We start from the raw sequence: 19,306 nt of genomic DNA on the forward strand, positions 1-19,306 counted from the left end.
AGGTGCTTTGAGGCTGCTTCATGTTGTTCAGATACAGTTGTTATCCTTCAGCAATTACCTAGGTTTAGGCAGTTGCAGTGTGTGATTTAGGCAAATCCTCCATCCCTGTAATATAGCCACAAGTAACTTCAGAACTCCTCTGATCTTACTGGGGTAACATCGGTGCCTCAAAAATGGAGTGCTCCACAAGGTACTAGATGTTGCTGATGGATGGAAGGTGAAGGTTGAATTTTGCACTGCTACTAGGGTGAGTACTCGAGAATAGGTCTGTAAAAGTTGTTTAAAGTACAGACCTAGCTACAGAATCAAACTTCCATGCTCCTAGAAGATTTTCCTTCCCAGGCAGTTAATGTGTATGCCTGAAGACTATGGAAAAGAACATATGGAGAAAAATAAAAGGAAGGAGTAAAGGTCAAGGGAGAAAGGTGAAAAAGGTAAAGATACTAGTAAATAAAAGTACTGTGCTTACATTCCTGTGTGTAAGGCCAGCTTTAGACTTGGTTTTGAATTGTAACTTCCTTCCACTCCAAACTGCTCTACTTTGAGTTTTATACCCCCTCACAAGTTCTCTAATGATGGTCAGGAGCAAATCAGCAAGCCTTCAGCATCGGTGGGAGATGCTCCTGAACACCTCTCAGCTAATACCAGAACTTGCCCTTTGAGAGCAGACCAAAGAGGGGTAACTCTAGTACAGCTAAGCTCTCAGCTGGGTGTTGGTAGTCTTTCTTCTGCTTCAGACTCTCCTTGCTGGCAGGCAGTGTCAGTGGGCTCACTAGGATGATGATCAGCCTGGTTTAACATACACAGGCAGGGCTGAGGTGGTCAAAAAGAAAGAAGGTGAGTTGTAGAAAATTCTGTGAGATGTAGTGCAGCTGAAGGCAGACCAAATGATACTGGGTGTATATCATGTGGAATGAACCTCTTCTAACTACCAGTTCTTATGCCAGAAATAAAGTACTACTAAAACACATCACAAGGCAGAAGCAAAGAGATGTGAACGCCGCAAGGGGCAACCTCTTGCTCTAACAAGAAATGAGTTGCCACGGGACAGAGCAGAGAGTGGTGACCTAACCCTGTGTCACCCTGTATGGTTACCTGACTGTGAACATCTTCTGTTATCGAGACATAAAGCCTGGGGAGGGAACTCGCTCACCTAGGTGCTCCCAGCCAGCTTTGTGTTCCCTTAGGGCAGGAAGATGGAAGAATGAGATGTCTGTGTGAGACAAAGGAGACGAGAAATCTGTGAACATGTCAGGTGCAAGGTAGGAGGACAAATATAAGTATGAAATAAGTGTGGAGAAAAATAACATTATTTAACCTGCTGTGGTGCTGCAAAACAAGGAGTGGTTTTAGGGCTTTTTTATGTTGTCGTATCATATATTCAGGGCACCATTCCCAAGGTTTTTATCACACTGACTGCTTGGCCTGTCAAGATAGAGTCCATGAAAAGTTAAGAATTAAAGAAAAAAAATTTCTTTTTTTTTTCCTAAAATAAAAATTTCCTAATACCAGGTATAAAAAATAACAAGAATGTAGGTTTACCAGCTGAGTGTTAAGTACTTTTGAAAATTAGTATATAAAGTCTTTTAAAAAAATATATCTATTTTTTTGCAAAGATGCTAGTAGATGTTTGGGCTTGTTACACTGAACCTTTTCCCTTTATCAAGCAACTAGAAGCAGTATTTGTTACAGTAATCGCATGTGAATGGCACCTCAAACTTTGTAAACCCTGCGTTCTCCTGTTAGACCACTAGGTGTGAGTGTTGGTGCTTTTTCTGTTGGTTTGGCAGTAATGTGTATAAAAGTTGCTATCGTGTGTCCTGTTGAATTCCCAGTCACCAAGCAATTCCCAGCTGCACCCCGATGACTATGCAGTGTGCAGATGGGAAATCACGAAGTGATACAGCACCCCTCTGCAGCACAGAAAACCCAGCTGCACGCAGAACTCCAGCTCTTGTCTCCCTTTTGCCAGCTGTCCTGGGGAGCAGGGGTCCCTGGTGCACAGGTTTGTGTGACTTTTGAAGATATGAGGAACCCAGAGTTGGAACTTGGAGGGAAAAACGTCACTGGGAGACCTCAGAGGATTTCAGAAACTAATTGCATGAAACTGGTGTGAAGGGAGCCTAATCCTGAATGGCAAAGATGGGCAATACCACATTTACCAGGAGAGAGGGAAAGTAGGGAGTGAAGGTCTGGGGACAAGAGCTGGTGCAGCAGCAGGTCAGAGCAGGCCCATAAACCAGCAGATACTCATCTTTACTCTGAGCTCACTTCAGTCTGGCACGTTCAGTCCTTGAGAGGAAAGACAGTGGCAGTTAATTTGACAGGACAAAGTTTGTCTCCCTGCTGTGTTTCTGCTTTGTTTCCTGTCTGTCTTGCCCTCATTGCTGGCATTTCTGGAGGAGTTTATCCCCTACCATCTCCTCTCCAACTCTATCCACCTGAGTTTTCCTCCATCATTTTTTCTGTTTGCTTTACGTCACTTTGTTATTTCCCAAGTAAGCATTCTGCTGGGACTCTTCAAATTAATTACTGATTTCTCTATGGTGAGTTCTGACTTTTTGCAGTAAATCATCGGTAAACAAATAGTTATTTCTGTCTATGGTATCTGTATCTGGTTGACAAATGTCCACAGATGAGATTTATAAGTGTTTCGATTCCTGTGCACAACTTCAGAAGCTTGGCTGAAATAGACTGAATAGGACATAAACTTATGAGCTACTGAAAGGCAAACAAGTTCTGGAATTTGTGGTTAATTTTTAATTTGATTCTAGCTGTAGAGATATGCTGAGATACTGACCTATTTCAGACAAGGCAGAGCTAAAGAAGCCATGCAAAATTATTGCAGACTTTCAATCATGTTAAAATGTAGGTAAAAGGAATATTGATCCCAACCTTAGCAAAGGTTGGTGTATTTTGAAAGAAAATTGAAGATATTTGGGGACTTTTTGCTCCTTTATTTGAACTCAGGAGCTAAGTGAAAGAATTCAGAATCAGGCCTATTTTACAAATATATTGTTACGAAATGAAATTATTTATGACACATTAGTGATGTGTTGAACTGTTGCATCTCATGTAGCATTTAGGCATGCAGGGATCCAAATTTTGTCCTGTGATATGTAGGTACCCTAGTAAAAAAAAAAAAAAAAAAGTATAGTATAATGTGCCCAAAGACAGTATCCTTTTTGAACCCTCAAGAAAAGTTCTAGGAAAAAGTGGTCTTCACATGGATGCATAAGCTGTGAAAAATATTACTAGAGTTAAATACCAGTAATCACAGATTTATTGCATAATTTAAGAAAATCTTGCACAACTAAAAGATAAAAAGTAGGAATTAGCCTCCAAGCAGCAATATATTTAAATATTTAAATGAAATTCCTTTATACAAGAGAGAAACTGCAATTTATAACATAAAGGCAAATCTATTGTGAGGTTAAGAACAGCAAAAAATAACAAGCACATTTTACTTTTACAAATGTCAGGTGTTGAATCAGCCAAATGAGCTGCAGTTTGGCCCCACTCTTTTGTGCCTTTTGGCTGTGCTGCCTGCCATGTAGAGAGGCGAGTGAGCAGAGATGTTGTGCTCAGAAAGGGGATCCTTCCTCTCTAGTTGTGTTTTCAGGCAGTGTTATGTCTGAATTATAAAGCCTCTTTCTGATCCTGCAGGAGAGAAGGCTTTTGCGCATCTTATGAAAGCATTACATGGTAGAGGTATGATGTAGTCCCAGGCTGGTTTCTTCAGTGGGAATGTTCCACATGACATCATCTAATATTTAACCATAATTGAGACATTTAGAAGCAAACACGTTTAGACTAACTGATGTTTTAGAACAGCTACTTTCCCCATTTTCTAGCAGCGTGTCACTTTTAACTCCATGCAGTTTAAAAATTAACAGATTTTTCTGTTTCATTTGGCTTTCTTAACACATAAGTAAAACTCCTGGTCACAGATTCACCCTGTTAAACTCTACAAGGATGTTGGTCATTTTTCACAGGAGCTCACATAATCCCAGAGTCCCTCTTAAACACTGGAACTGAAAGGATCCATACACCTTATTGGCACATGTCACGAAACAGCCATCTTTTGTAAACTTTCAATAAATTCACTAGAGTTCTGAGTTCAAGTAAATACTATCCTTCCATGGAAATACAAAGCATAGAAATAGCAGGTGAATTCCAGCAACCCGAACATCAGGCTGAAATTATATGCTCAAATATGACACAGTGTAGCTCAAAACTTAATATATATACCTGTACATAATGAGAGCACTTACTAAACATAACACTTTTAGCATCTGAATAGAAAATAAATTAATAGAGAAAACCTTGTGTTTCAGGAGAGAGTGAGTACAATGCAGGAGATGGAGATTTTTAACTTGCCACTGTCTAAGTGGGAGCGGTTACTAACAAGCAAACCTTCACGTTAATAACCTGAAACATGGTTATTTGTATATGTAATTACGGGATCAGAAATTCACAAATATATCTTTTGGCAGTACGGCAGACTTCATCCACCCACTTGCCTTGTGATGACTGCGAAAAAAAGACACAGTTTTCACGCTTCCCCCCATTCGGTTGGGCACGATCCCAGTTGAAGTACTGTAGAGCCATGCCATTGACATCAACAAATTTCCCTTCGTTTATCATATCAGTGACTCCCAACCAAAACTCAGACACTCTAGGCATACTTTTCTTGGCATAATCTTGAAGAGTGTTTGTTTCATCACTATTCCTTGGGATAGCCAGTGTCCCTCCCTTGGCTATGCAGTCTTCATGGGCTTCATGAAAATGTTTGGTGCCTTCTGATAATAGGTAGCACTTCTTATGGGCCTTTGTCCCACGAAGACAGACTGTGAATAGATATTGGTTTGCATGTTAGTAAAAGCTTGGGCTATAGCTTTGAATAACATTTCCTAAAATTATAATTTTCTGAAAGTATGATGGAATTAAGCAGACAAGTCTCTCGGCAAGTGAAAGGCTCTTGCCTCCACAGAGTGGGCCTAAAAGTAGCAGTAAGATCAGACTTCCCTGCTATTCCTCCTGTCCATGTAGGACCTTGTACACAGCCACTGTGTTAGCATGCCTTTGGGAAGTCCGAACAGCCTGCTCACAGGCACTCTGCAAAGCACCTTGGACTACAGGAGATAGCCAAAAGCACAGCATGCTCTTAGAGCTGCTCCAGAGAAGAGGCACTTAAGGGGAAGGACAGACATAGTTGTGATCTTAACACCATAAAAGGTTTTTGAGAATCTTTCCTGTGTTTATGCTGATAAACCTCAGGCATGATCTTGAGCCTCAGATTCCCTCCAGCAGTGTAATTCTCTCAAGTGTTTTTTTATTTTATTTTCCTGTTTCAGAACACTAAAATATAACCCAGGCCTGTTGTCAGTGTAGTTTATATCTTTCAGCAAATAGTTCTGCTTTCACACATTTTTACCTATTTATTTCATCAGTCTTAAAACTGATGGAATGGATGAGGTATGGATGTTTGTATTGTTGGCAGATGCGAGCTGGTCATCAGGAAATCTGTACTTGGCTTTATAGTAAAGAGACAGATCTAAAGGTCTTTTCATACTTACGATATTTAAGTGCCAAATAAAAGTTCTATGCGTTAACTAAGCCTAGTTCCTAGCAAACAAAGGCAGGACAGAAAAGTGTTGTTTTAAATGTGTCCTGCTCACCAGAAAAGTATTGATTTGAAATTCATAATGCAGATCTCTGGATAACATAAAAGAGTATTTCCGTCCTTGGAGGAGTACATATTCGCCTCTTTAGTTCTTTGTTTCTGGTCTTTTCAGTGAAGTCTAATCCTTCAAACTCTAAATTCAAACGAGATAAACTGTCTTAAATCTATAAACGCTGTGTAAAAGTGTACACTTATTACTGAGCTTGCATGACAATCTGGACCAAATAATCTAAACATTTGCATTTATAAATCTGTTTGCTTTTAGTTCTACTGGAACATATTGGGGAAGTCTTGATGTAAAGTCCAAATGTACTAGAACATTAATTTGGCATATGCTCTGTGACTGGAATTGCCTTGCAGAACCGCTGTCAGAGTTCTTCCAGCCATAGGCAGGCTTGCAGGAATGAATCCTTAAACTTTGCTTTCCAGCTCTCCTACTGCAGATATGTGAAAATAGATTCTCCCAAGAAAAATACTTGAAAGAGAACCCTCCTTGAAGGAGTGTTCCTTCTAAGCTGAGGAAGGTAGCAAAGGCCTTGAATAAATTCCTGTAATAATTATTTTTAGAATCCTGCATGTGACTACTTCCAGATTATTTCATTTATTGCTTAAACTCATCTTGTACTTAGAAATTAGAAATATGTTGTGAAATAATATGAACATCTTCTGTCCTGATGTTTTCTATAATCTGTTTCTAATTCCTCTTGTCTGTTCTTGTAAAAAAAGTAATTATGTATCTGGTCAACAGGATATGGAAATCCACTTTGGCTCATATCCTGTATGTCTCAGGTTTTTAATATTTCCATTTGTAGTATTCATTGCATTCCTTAGCTGCGTTTTGAGGGTCATCAATTTATATTAGGGCTTATCCTTCAATCCTTTCCAATGGCTAATGGCCAGAGAAAAGTACTGAACATTCTTTAACAAATTTATAGTAATAGAAGGCATCAGAAAGACCTTATCTACTTCTGCAAGGATGCAGTAATGATGGAGACCAGCCCTATTTAGAGAGAAAGTATTTGCTGCTAAATGGTGTGCGGCAACATTTCAGTGTGCAGAAAGGAGACCTAGGAAATTCAAGCAAAAGAAGAAATCAGATAGTGATGTGTGTCTTAGAAATGTCCGTATGCTAAAAAAGCAGCTCCTTTTTCAAGTATCATAAGGCCATTAATAAACACAGCCAGAGCTAGACGGGTGGTAGATTTCTTTTTGCCAAATTTGGTTTCTAGTTGAACAGTGTAGGTTCTGAATTTAGAATATAGCTCAAAATAAGTTTTGAGGATAGAAGATCTCTTGACTCTGGTTTCATTTCTAAGCCACTTCATGCTTACTCTCAAGCTCCTTCTGGAAGCAATACAAGTGCTTTTAAACAAGAGTTACTTGTCTAGCACAGGCTCCCTCTTTTAAGAAACTTCTAAAGTCTTATAAGAAATTTAAAATAAAAATATTTTGTAAAGCTCAAAAAGCTCTATATAACCCAAGATGTAAAACAGGACAACCTAGATATTACCATCCCTAAGGAAAATATGTTCTGTTTCATGTGAATGATGTAATTTCCTCTGTAGTGTTCTCCTGTACATGTTTAAATGCCAACAGTCAACAGCTGCGGAAAAGCACAACTGTCTAGTAGGTGCATGTGTATTTACCCTTCTTATTTTGTTTGGAAATTTCCATCTGGCTATTTAAATACTTAAAGGACTTTGCACATTGATATGGGATATTTCTGAACTCACAGTGGGGATTACTTTCAAGTTTTATGGCAACATTCACATTTGAATGTCACAAACTGCACACTTTGAAAAGGCTCAGTCCTTTTAGCTTCCTTTTAGGGGTATTCTCAGCCTTTTCCATGAATATTTTTGCCTTGACAGTTAGCCCATGTTCATATCAAAGGTGGGGACCTAACACATTGCCCATCTAAACTCTCAAAGCCAGCAATCCTCATTGTGTTGCCTTTGATTATACCTAAAATCACAGCTTGGGGTGTGTATAGTAAAGACAAAAGTAGCTCTTGTTCCAGACTAATTATTGCTCTTAGTGAAGAATTGTCACTTGTATGCCATAAGTTCAGACTTGATTTTACTTGAGTACTTTTTTCAACATTTGTCTCACCATTACAGCTCTGGCATACCATGCTCTTAGAGTTGTATTTCTCAGTCACAAACCCTCATTAAAGAGAAGGATGGGAGTGAAGGAGAGAGGAAAGGCAGTAATAACTTTTGGAAACCATTGACCAGTGTAAGCTGCTTTACCTGTCTGAAGTGCTTGCATTTCTTTCAGAGCATTTACTTCTCGCCACAATTTGTCAATCTGGGTCTTTAAGTCATCTTTTTCTTAAATAAAAGGAACACAGAGAAATGAACAGATATGCATGCAAAAGAAAAATTACTTTTAAAATTGCACGTTAAAAGCTGTTTCAAAATATCGTGTGTTTCTGCATTGCTGAGATATGTTTTCATTTCCTTTGAGGATTTTTCCTTAGTGAAAGGATTCCTGTAGGGTTCCTATGAAAAAACAGGAGGCACCGACCTTTACCTTTCACACTCATGGTTTAAATCTCATTTCCAGTTGGACTGTGTCCTAGTAACAGTTTGAAAACCATGGATTGTTACAGCTAATTGTTATTTAGCATGCCAGTATCTAATTTACAGCAAAATTTGCCTATTTACTTTTGAAACTGTACACCATGGTGTGTATATATATATGACATACAAATAATAGCAGGACACAAGTTGTGTTTATTCAAATAAATGTTATTTCTGTGAGCTTGACAGTTTCTCACAACTCTTGTTTTAGCACAGTGAGGAACAACTAATATAATCAACTTCACAGTCTGAATGTATGCAAATAATCTTGCTGAGCTGCAATTTCCCCTCCCCAGGAGGAGCCTTCCCCTCAGTCACTACAGAGAGGGCCTGGTGACTCGAGTCACACAAATTCAGTCTGAAACACCATTTTGTAGCACTTACAAAAGCATGAAGAAGGTGATGGGAAAAGAAAAGAAGTGAAATTGTACATAACTCCATTCTCATGGTCTCTTTTCCATTCTTTTTTCTTAATGAATGTAATATTCCACCACCATCAAACAACTAGCAGTCATGTTTCCATTGCACAAGATGACAATTTGATTGCAGCAGTAACCAGACCTTCCAGAAGCCACAGTAATGAACACGAGGAATAAATAAGCTCTTTCACATGTAGCAGAACTAACAAAACCACAGATCCTGCAGAGCTGTATGACATCACCTAATTTTCCAGCTGCACCCCAGAAATCTCATTGCTTCTCTGTATTCCCTACTGCCTGTGGGGACATCCCCAGCTGTCCTTCGTGACTCCCTGCTTCCCCAAGGCAGGACTCCTAGTTCCTCAATCCATGCTCCTCCCTGTGACTCCCAGTTCACAGTAGCCCCCTCATGTCCCCATCTGCTTCAAAAGAGGCAAAATCCAGAACAAACTGAGCTCCTGGTGCAACCTTTTCATAGTGGGACACTAATGCAGATATGGTTTTTATTTTCTTTTTTTTTTTTTTCTTTCCATCTTCATTCTGAATTTTATAAAATATGGAAAATGTATCTTCAGGAGCTCCATTTCTCTAATGCAAAGTACACAGATAAATGTGCTGGCAAAACAGATGTATAAGTAGCCGGTCCTTAGGACACTAAGCTAAAAACTATAGAGGTTTAAAAGGAGAAGGAAGTATACATGTTGTACAATGGCTTTATCAGAGCTGCGTCTTTTATATTGACTAGAAGTTTAAATATTTGCCATTAGTGTAACCTTCATCATAACCTCTTTTATTAGAACTAAGTCTTTAAATTAAATACACAGACATTTCCAAACAACATTCAGCAGTCTTTTATTTGCTCTGTAAGCTTTGCTCTGGGATTTTATGCTTTATCTTTTTCTGCTAATTCTTTTTCATGAGTTTGACTTGCCATTTCACAGTACTTGTTACACAGGTAAAGTAATATTCCACAAATATTAGACAGACATTCTGTTAAAATTAGGAAATGGTACAGAAATCTGAACAATAACCCTTGGAGACTGAATATTTTGTTCTGCTCTTTTCCACCATATGTACATGGATTTCCATTCTTCTGATCTTAGTCAGTATAACTATGTAACTAAGAATGATCAGCCAGAGTCCTCTCTCAGCTGTACCTCTGAGTCCTAAATAATGTTGACAGAGATGATAGGCATAACAGAGCAATCTATTTACAACTGTTATACAGCCCTCTTTCCATAACTCATTCTGCCACCTTATTTTTAGCTTTGTTAACTCATATAAAAATATTTTAAAGACAGATATAATATAGACTTAACTGTCCTTTGTTAACAAACATTTGTATAATGTTAGGTTTTGGTTCATGCAGTTATGTAAGTACATAGCAAACTTGCATAGTCTATAAGCTGCTATCCCTCTTCCCAGTTAAAACCCAGTACCTTTCACTCTACGTTTGCTGTGCTTCCTGGCTTTGAATTTGGAAGCGTGGCTGATGGTCTGATCCAGCAGTAGTATGCTTATGAGTAGAAAAATCGTAAGTCCAGTTTGTGCCATGTCTCTTCTAAAGAACTTAACAAGGAGCTTCAAGCGACTCTCTTTAGCAGCTATGAGAGCAAGTCACATAGACACATCTCAGTAGGGGCTGACTGAGGTCAGTTTTATAAAAGTGTCATGATAGGATTGGCTGTACTCCTTGCTTACGAAATGTGTTTAATACTTAAGCTGGCTGTAGCATAAAGCACCCTCTTGTTCTCACATCTCATCTGAAATTCCTGTTTCTGCTTTGGGTTCAGCTGGGACAGGTTGCTTTTACAGAGGCAGTATCAGCACTGAACAGTGCTCTGATTGCCACTAATGAGCGCCGTATCTCCTGTTTTAACTTTGAAACCAAAACGTATGGAAAAGCAGATGGATGCTCAAAAACACCTTGTGCAATGCCAGCCTTAAGGAGGGGTAGCCAAAAGATTTCTTCAAATATAACAGGCTCACCCAGCATGGCTCTGACCCAAGCTGGCTAAGTCATGACAACGGTCACAATCCGACTTACATTAAACCAAAAGAAGAAATTACTCATTCCTGAGTAAATGCAAACATTGCAGCTACACACACACATATATAAACACACACACACACACACACACACACACTAAGATGACATAATGAGGAGTGCATTCATTAAATACCTAATAGATTTGACTGCATTTCTGGTTAAGAACAGTATGAGCTATCAGCAGGGTCTAGTCAGGGGAACAAAACATAGTGATACCCTTCCAAAGGTTCCCAAATCCTGACTGTATGGTCAGAGGAAGAGATGCTGCTCTCAGTAAAGCACAAGATGATCAAAGCAGGACAGGGTCTCTCTGGAGAGCTCTCTGCATTTGGATCTCTTTCATTTGCCCTTGGACTCTGCTGAGTTTTATGGGCTGCCTTTTAATTGGGACTGCTATGGGCATAGAACCTCTCCTCAGTTCTGGTGGACAAATGAAATTGTCACAATAATGCACCCATCCATCCTACTCTTCTTCCCCCCACTGCCGTAAGAGAGGGTTTATTTAAAATGTTGACGCTGAAGCCATCACTGGGTGATGGGTGCTGGCAGGCACAGTTCATGCCCCTCAGAGCTGTTGTTTCAGACATCTCTTTGCTATCTCTGCCTTGATTACATTCTGCTCACATTGGCAGATTTTTTTCAGAACTGTAACAGCAAGAAACATTACTTTTTAAAATGATTACTGAGATTTAGGGATATGCTGTTAGACTATATGAATGCATACTGGCTTTTTCCAACCCCCACATACAGTCTAAAAGCACTTCAGTAATTATAATGTAAACCACACCTACATCATCTGTTTGGATACTTTTGAACAACTAGCCGTGTTCTAATAATCTATACCTCATAAGCATCTATTAATCATTAGTTAATAAACTTTGCATAAATGCAACCTGATATGATAAAATGTAGTTTCAGTGGTCCTGCTTCAAAATATTGAAGTATATTACATTATGTAGGGAAACCTCTGGATCAACAATGCAAAGTCTTCAGTGCTATTACAGAACGTAGCACACCAGAGATGGTTATTACAGGGTCCTACCCACCCAGGACTGTCTAACAAATCCCTCGCACAGCTGTGCACCTCAATACACAGTTAACTGTGGAAAAGGCTATCATTCCAACTAGCACACCAGAAACTGAAACGTGGGCTGTCAGAGAGGAAAACAAGGAGCTTTGCAAGGGTCTAGTTCAAGTTTTAATCTGTCATTTAGAACTCATTCTAAATTCAGGATTGATCCATATTTTATCCCAGTAATACTGGGGCATCGATATAAGTTAATTAAGGGCAGACAGCTGAATCAATAACTGCCTCCAGTTACATTTTCACTTGGTCCCTTCTCAGAGGTTGTGGAATTGTACATGAAGCTGATCCTGAACCACTGCAGCTTTTAGCCTGACATATTAAACTGACGCTAATTTTGGGTTACCTCAGTAAGGGAGCTGTAAACCCCTGGAGCTGTTTCACATGGAGTTTAGCTGTCCCACGGGCTTTTAGAGAGGCAGGAGCAGCAGCTGGGGTCAGCAAGCATTTTAGTCTGCATGTTTAAGGACTCAATACCAGAATGTATTTGTTCCTGCTCCTAGGAACTTGAGTCTTCCAACACAGGCTTTCTTTTCTTCCTGTGAAATAAGTCTGACAGAAAAAGATTTGTACTCTACTGAGGCAAGCACACAACTCACTAGAAAACAGCGGTATAAAGAAAACAGATTTGGTATTCTGAGAGTTCTTGGCCAAAAGCCTGAGTAAAAACCTGTGCTTTTTGGAGTATGTCATGTTACGTCCTTGTAAGAACAGACTGAAATTCTGTTTTGAAAGCTTCAACCCTCTCATTCAGTAGTCTCTTTGAGCATTTTACCAGTCTGCAAGTAGCTCAGCTGGACTTCACTCCTAAATCCTGAATCACAAAGCTGTCCTTGCAGCTGCTGTGAGAGACCACAGGGTATAGGGGCTTGTTTGTCTAGAATTTGTCTAGAGTACCTGACAAATAGATTTCACATGACTTATCCATAGCAACTAGAGAAGAAAGTTTAACTTCTTGTATACAGTGTGTGGGCAAGAGAGTCAGAGAGAAGTCAAAATATGTTGCTGAAAAGATGTAAACTCCCAGTGCTACTGTGGAAGAAGGAAATTGAACCACATAGGAGGCCTAGAGCCTCACTGAAGTGAGTGCCTGGTCTGTGTATGATCTCGAAACCAGCATTACAGTGTCATTTAGAGTTGTAATTTTTCTTCTACTACCATACTTATAGTAATATAATATATCCCAGAGAGTGATAATACAGCCCTATACACCTATGTGTAGGTGTAATTTTTCCTGGGACAAATGATTCCTCTTTCCATATCAGAATGTGCTATACAAGTATAAATAGTCTCATACCTTTATAGCTGCATCCAGACTAAGATGGGATTGAGCTTTTTTATTTAAACCAGTGTAGTAGAACTTATACGTACAAACAAAATCGTAGTTTCTCTTGAAGTGCTTAGTTCACTTCAAAGCACTCTTGAAGTGCATTGTTTGATAAGAGACATCTTACAGAAGCCATAGCTGCTGTACTGCACAGGCACCTGGTTTTATGGCTCCTGTCTCCCCACCTCATTCCATTTGCTTTCAAACAACTGAACCATTCAGAGCATAAGCATCCTTTGGTAAAAGGTTTATTTCAGTTTCTCCACAGAGGCTTTTCAAGGTAAAAAGACTGTTCCCCTTGGAGACAGTTCTACCTTTATATGCTCCTGTAAACTGGCTCAGAAAAACTCTTCATACAGTTGTTTTTTCCTCTCCATTCTCAGCTGTCACTGGGCTTGTGGAAAAAACATTCAATTGGGCACAGAGTATGAGAAGTCAGTGTGAGATGAGGACTGGACGCTGGGCTGAGATCCTGAAATAGGTCTGGCTGCAGAAGCCATTTCCTGGTGTGTGGACTAAGATCCTATGTAGAGAGATCATGTCCTTTACTTACCTCCTGAGGTGGTAGAGCTACAAATAAAACACTACTTGTAAAAAATATCTTTAAAGAAAATGAATGCTTCAGTCTGTTGAAGAGCAAACTGCTCATGTATTGCTAGTAGACTGGCTATGTTTTACTGAGATCTACAGTCCACTCCATGCTTCATAGCTAATTGAGTTGTGCCATGTTTGACCAAATGGGAAACCAATGGGCTGTATCTGCTACTGAAATCATAGCAAACTCTTTTTTTCCAGCATTTCAGTTGTGAAAAATTCAGCTCAGCATAGGATTTGGAAAAAAGCTTGCATGTGCTTTTGGAAAACCTTGTATGTGTGTTGCCCCTTCGCAGAGCAATCCAAAGAGACAGCATAGCCAACAAAAGTAGATAACACAAAGGTTATTAATAAAAGGTTTATCACCTCCCATGCATCAGTTTTTATAACTGTCTTGGGTGTTAAATGAGATCCATGGGTTGGTTTGCATTTATTTCAATTAAATGTAACAAATGTAGCAAATTCTTGTAGTCATGGATTATGTCGTGCGCTTGGAAAATTACTGTATGCTTGGTTTCTTTAGCCCTGAAAAAAAGTCTTGCAGTCTTCCTTAAGGGTTTGATCTCAGTCCAACCAGGTATGAGGTGGGATTATGGCTGACATCCCAACACCGAAGTTATTTTGGGGAAATTTGTGCAAACAAACCATGTGTTTAGAAAAGGGAAGGGCTAACCTTAGGGTATGTGAAGTTCTGTGAAACTTATTAATGATGTTTTGGGGTTTTGCAGTCAGTTCAGGTTTTCCCTGTCATACTGATCTTGTTTTCAGAAAGGAAATTTTCTGGCTACAAGTGATCTGGTCTATTAGAATCAAAGGAGCTTCCAGGTTTATTGCAAAACCAGGCTGCCCACCAGTGACCTGCACTGAAGGTTACCGAGGGCAGAAATGAGGGCATTCATGTCGTCTTTAGATATGTGATGCTGCTGTCCCAAATGCATGCTTCACCTTGGTGCTGTGGCACTACTAATGGGATTGATCAATAAATGGGCTTCTCAAGGTGGTGTTTTTCCGTTCCAAACGTAGCTGTTTTACCTACAGGTCTGGGGCTTTTACATTCCCGTGCAGTAAATGCAAGCTTCAAATAATGAAGAAATTTGAGATAGAAATACTATATGTGTAATGAAAAGATGAATTAGGGCAGTGTTTTGTGCTTCCAGTATATGTGCTTTTTGTATCTCTTATTTCAGGTCTGTCACAACAGCACCTTGCTGAGAGGAGGGTCAACAATTTGCAAGAGGCAGCAGAAAGACTTGTATTACATCCATCACACATATTTAAGGCAAATATCATTATACTGTGACCAAACTCTCTCACCTGTACTCCTTTCATTCTTTTGTAATGGCAGTGACTATAGAATCTAAGTTGTAAAGCTGAGAAAATACTGCTTATCATAAGTCAGAAGACATGCAGAATTCAGAAAAGATTCACCAAATCTACACGTAGCAATGTTCACAAAGCCATTGAACTCTTTTTTTGGTTACCTCCCCAGTGCCACTTCCTGCAATGTTCAGGTATCTGAAAGGGATGGCACAGTTGCCAAATCCTTTTTACTTCAGGCCTTTATCTGCAAAAATAAGTAGGTGCTGAGTGTTTTGCTGACAGCCATTGCCTATTTCTTTAGGCAGGAAGGACCCCAAAGAAATAGCTATTTATTTAAATATAAATGGCTATGTGAAATGGGCAAAGAGAGCAAATCATAATCCCCCTCAAACCAAAGAGTTTTACACATCAGCTGACCCTGTGTCATCTCTAAAGACAAGAGACTTTGGAAGAAAATTTAAAGCAGTTTCTTTGCAGTCCAGGTGCAAATAGGGTAGTTGAATGGGGTCTTTTAAAATGCTACTTCTGTGGACTTGGCCAGGTTTCCATGTTGGGAATTACTGGCAGCAGCTCAGCTTGTTTAGCCCTTAGGATGTGTGTGGGAACGTGTCTCTTTCTCTTTTGTAAACACAAATTACCTGTTGTGCTAATTTTTCTCCTGTAATGTGTGCTGCCTTTTTTCCTTCCTGGAAATGATCTGAAAACCTCCTAAGCATTTCATTTCTCCCTTTAAATATTTTATTTTTGATCATCACAGTCTCCCTAATATGAAGTCTTCCAGCTTCACATTAACATGATCTTAATAGGTTCTGCTCATCCTTACATGTGCCAGACAAAATGATTTGGACAAAGCCTTGATTTAGTCACTGTGAGGCTCTCCAGACAGTCTGAATTGCACATTCACAGGTTCATAGCAGGTCATACTGCCAGTAGGGCTGGCCAGAGTGAGGATTACCTTTTGGCTTGAGTAGATGTTTGTAGGATTTTCCTATACCAGATGGAAAAATCAGACTTTCTCAGGAATGTGACCATGTCTTCCTTTGGTGTCTCCACTTCACTGAAGACTCAAGGTTCTGCTCAAGGGCTGAGGCCTTCTGCTTCACCAACCCAGAAACTTGAGCTCCCACCTCATGTATGGCCATATGACCTCTGAAGTCCCGAAATCCTGCACCATGGTCCTTCTACAGAGGGGCTCTGAGACACTCCCAGTGTTGCTGCTCCCACCCAGCCATTGTGGCTGCCCACTGACAAGGGGATGCTTCAGCTGGGGGCTGCCAGCCTGGCTCGGGGCAAGAAGCCAAACCACAGCTCTGCAGTTCAGTGCTGTCACAGGATCTGCAAACAGCTGACCCTGCTTTACTGTGTCTTAGAAGCAGCACTACCCCATGCACAGGCATAATCAGCTCATGCACCAGGCCCCAGGGTTGGAAAATATGTGGTGTAGTCCAAATAAATCACTGGGCTTTAAAATGTAAAGGAAATTTTTAGCTGCCTGGTCAGGAGGGAAAAAATAGTACCTAAAGCTAAATGCTTGGGAGATTTCAGCTTGTCTCTGCAAACTCACCCCCTGAGAAGTGCGAAGTGGTCCTGCCTGGTGGAGGCTGCAGAAGGGGCAGTTGGGAGCAGACAAATAACTGCAACAAGCCCTGCCACCCCTGGGAGGTGCTTACATAAGGATGCTCAGAGTGGGAAAGAAGAAGTAACCTGTACTAGTGCAATTTTCACAAAGAGCCCAGTATGACTATTGAGAAGTAACATTTGTTTCTGGGAATGCTGCCCTCTTGTGAAAGGTCAAGATATAACATCCCCTCCCATCCCGCCCTTAAGGCTGTGTTTTGAGGATGCACAGATGAGTTACAGGCTGTTACTGTATTAGATGTCGCTTCAAACGCTGTCCCTAAAATTTTCCTGATTACAGAACAGAAATCTGTGAGAGTTTATTTTAAGTCTTAGTTGCTTTTCTCTGCGGAATTCTAGCTTGTGCAGAAAGAACCATGATGAGGTAGCATAGCATCTGCCTTTCCTGGGAGCTGCTGTCTTTAAGGATTTCACATCTTAGTACATGTTGTGGATGGGTACTGTAGCCAGGATAGCATGGCCTCCAGCACAGACTAGCAAAACATATATTTACCTATCTTTTCTGATATGTTCTGTAGCTTGCTTGCTGACACCACACAAGCTATCTAGTATAAAGCCAGCTCTTTAATGTCTACATAAAGTGCACTCACTGCACTGTCTACAGTGCAGTCAGACCTTGTCTGAGATTATTGGGCAATATGTAGTGAGTAGGATTAGTCCATTTCAGAAATTGCAGAACATTCTAACTCCTGCACTAACAGGCTTGGGAGAACCCCAGAGTTTTTAAATGAAAAGCTAAAGGAATCAACAAGAAGGTGGCTGTAGTTACACCTGAGAAGGTGGACGTATCTGCATTTTAGGGAGATTTCAGAAGCAGGGGTTGTGGTATGGCTATAGCATGCTTCAGAACTGAAGGAATTAATGTAAAATTTTAATTAGCTAAAAGTGGCTGTTGCTCACGAAAAGGGGGATACAAATCCCCATTTCTCATCTTCTTTTCTTGCTGAAAAATGAGATTCTCCTGGTGGAGTTTGGGGTGCTGCAAGACAAGTGACTGTGCGCTGCTTGGGCTTGTGTGAACCTCGTGTCACACTCCTGGATCACTGTCCATCTCCCATGTGTTTCCAGTCCTGTGCAGCATCCTCTCCCCGTGCCCCGATGCTGCAAGCCAGGTGCAGCCAGAGAACCTAAACTGTGGGTTTATAGTGTGGGATTACGCAGCTGGGGAGGTGCAAGTGACAGGGCCACACACCCTGACTAAATATACAATGTTCTGGGAAGCTCTTTAAAGACTTGGAGTCACAACATGATTGGTAAGCTAGATGTTTGGAAAAAGGATTTGTAATTAAAGAGGGAAAGAGAGATTTGTGTGATTTCCCCCGTATCCAACTGCGAAGGCAGCTGACGCTTACATCCATCCAAAGCCTGAAACCTGGCCTGTACTTCAGTCCTGGCACACCATGCTACATATTGTGCATGTATGTCTGTTGCGTGACCTTACACATCAGGGAAGGAGGGAGTTCAAAGACTGCATTCAGACTTGAAGTTTTTTGAAACTGAAATTTGATTCCTTGGTGGCAACTAGAACAGCAGGAATAAACAGGCTGTTTATTCAAATATTTTTCAAATAATACTTTCAAATGGAAAATATTCTGGCATGTGCCAAGTAATTTAGACACTGTGTGAGCATAAACATCACAGAATTTTTCATTATTTCATTATTCATTGTCATGTACATTTGTACTGCAGTTTATTCTCATTTCCAGCAGATGTCTTAAGTGCCCTAGGAATGATTAAGAGAGCTCTGATTTTTGTATTGCTTATCCATCAAAATAAAAAAGAACAGGCTCTCCTCTGCCTGCTTAATACTCAGAGTAAATGCACCTTCTTTTATGGCCTTTCACCAATGTTACCTAGTAGAGGATCAGACTCAGTTTGATTATACATTTTCCTAGATGTTTCATTACTGTACGAAGAGCAGCTGTGGACAGACACCCATCAGGTCAAACGTGCTTGTACAATTGGGGTTTCAAAAGGAACAGAGATCGTTTGTCCTGGCTTTGTCAGTATTGTTTCCCAAAATAAAGCTATGGCCTCTGCCTGGTTTAAATCAGCTTCATGTAACAAGGTGACATGATTTCACAAGTTATATGGACATCTGGCTGATTAAATTGGCTAATTAATCTTCTAACGATCTTTGAATGTCAGGACCACCTGTGTTTGGTGCCACTTCACTGCAGTGGGAGAACGAACAGGTTGGGTTTGCCTGGATTTGACATTCACTGCCCATGTTCATCTTTGGTGCCTCTCAAGCCACAGGACAAAACCTCTTTGCAGTTCTCACACCCCTCCCTGTAGGGCCAGGTTCCCCATGGGCATGGAGGCCTGCAGCTAAGGTGAACCTGCCAAATCTTATGCTTTGCTTTGCTCCTTGCCCTGTGCGGCTCCTCGTGCAGCACTGGCAGCTGTACACAGCTGCAGCGCTGCACTGGCAAGAACAGGCTGAGGTTGCAGCCATGTGCCAAGGTTCCTCGCCTCTCTCATGCGCTGGGCAGTCAAACAGTGGAGAGAGCTGCTCTTTTAAGGCTTTATCAAGCCCTGTACTCTCCCTTGCTCAACAGACTTACATGTCACTGGAAGGCTCTCAGCCCACAGAAATGGGG

At 40.5% G+C, this 19,306-nt stretch overlaps 1 protein-coding gene across 1 annotated transcript; it reads right to left on the reverse strand.

Annotated features, from left to right (window-relative positions):
• Nucleotides 1–3,021: 3,021 nt before the first annotated feature.
• CLEC3A (C-type lectin domain family 3 member A) lies at nucleotides 3,022–10,331 on the reverse strand. The gene is made up of 3 exons (XM_026856683.1): nucleotides 10,130–10,331; nucleotides 7,939–8,019; nucleotides 3,022–4,850 (listed from the first exon to the last, which is right to left on the reverse strand). The coding sequence occupies exons 1-3, from the start codon at nucleotides 10,242–10,244 to the stop codon at nucleotides 4,459–4,461; spliced, it is 588 nt and encodes a 195-aa protein (XP_026712484.1). The 5' UTR covers nucleotides 10,245–10,331; the 3' UTR covers nucleotides 3,022–4,458.
• Nucleotides 10,332–19,306: the final 8,975 nt, after the last annotated feature.

This window comes from Athene cunicularia, assembly GCF_003259725.1.
Source record: "Athene cunicularia isolate RWA chromosome 11 unlocalized genomic scaffold, athCun1 chr11_part1, whole genome shotgun sequence".
Lineage (NCBI taxonomy): Eukaryota > Metazoa > Chordata > Aves > Strigiformes > Strigidae > Athene > Athene cunicularia.

Bases quoted from the DNA above. Each gene is read 5' to 3' on its own strand.
- CLEC3A (XM_026856683.1), bottom strand. From the start codon at position 10,244: ATGGCACAAACTGGACTTACGATTTTTCTACTCATAAGCATACTACTG. The intron at 8,020-10,129 runs GTACTGGGTTTT...CTTTTATTTAAG, and splicing joins CAGCAAACGTAGAGTGAAAG to AAAAAGATGACTTAAAGACC. The intron at 4,851-7,938 runs GTAAAGCAGCTT...ATCTATTCACAG, and splicing joins AATGCAAGCACTTCAGACAG to TCTGTCTTCGTGGGACAAAG.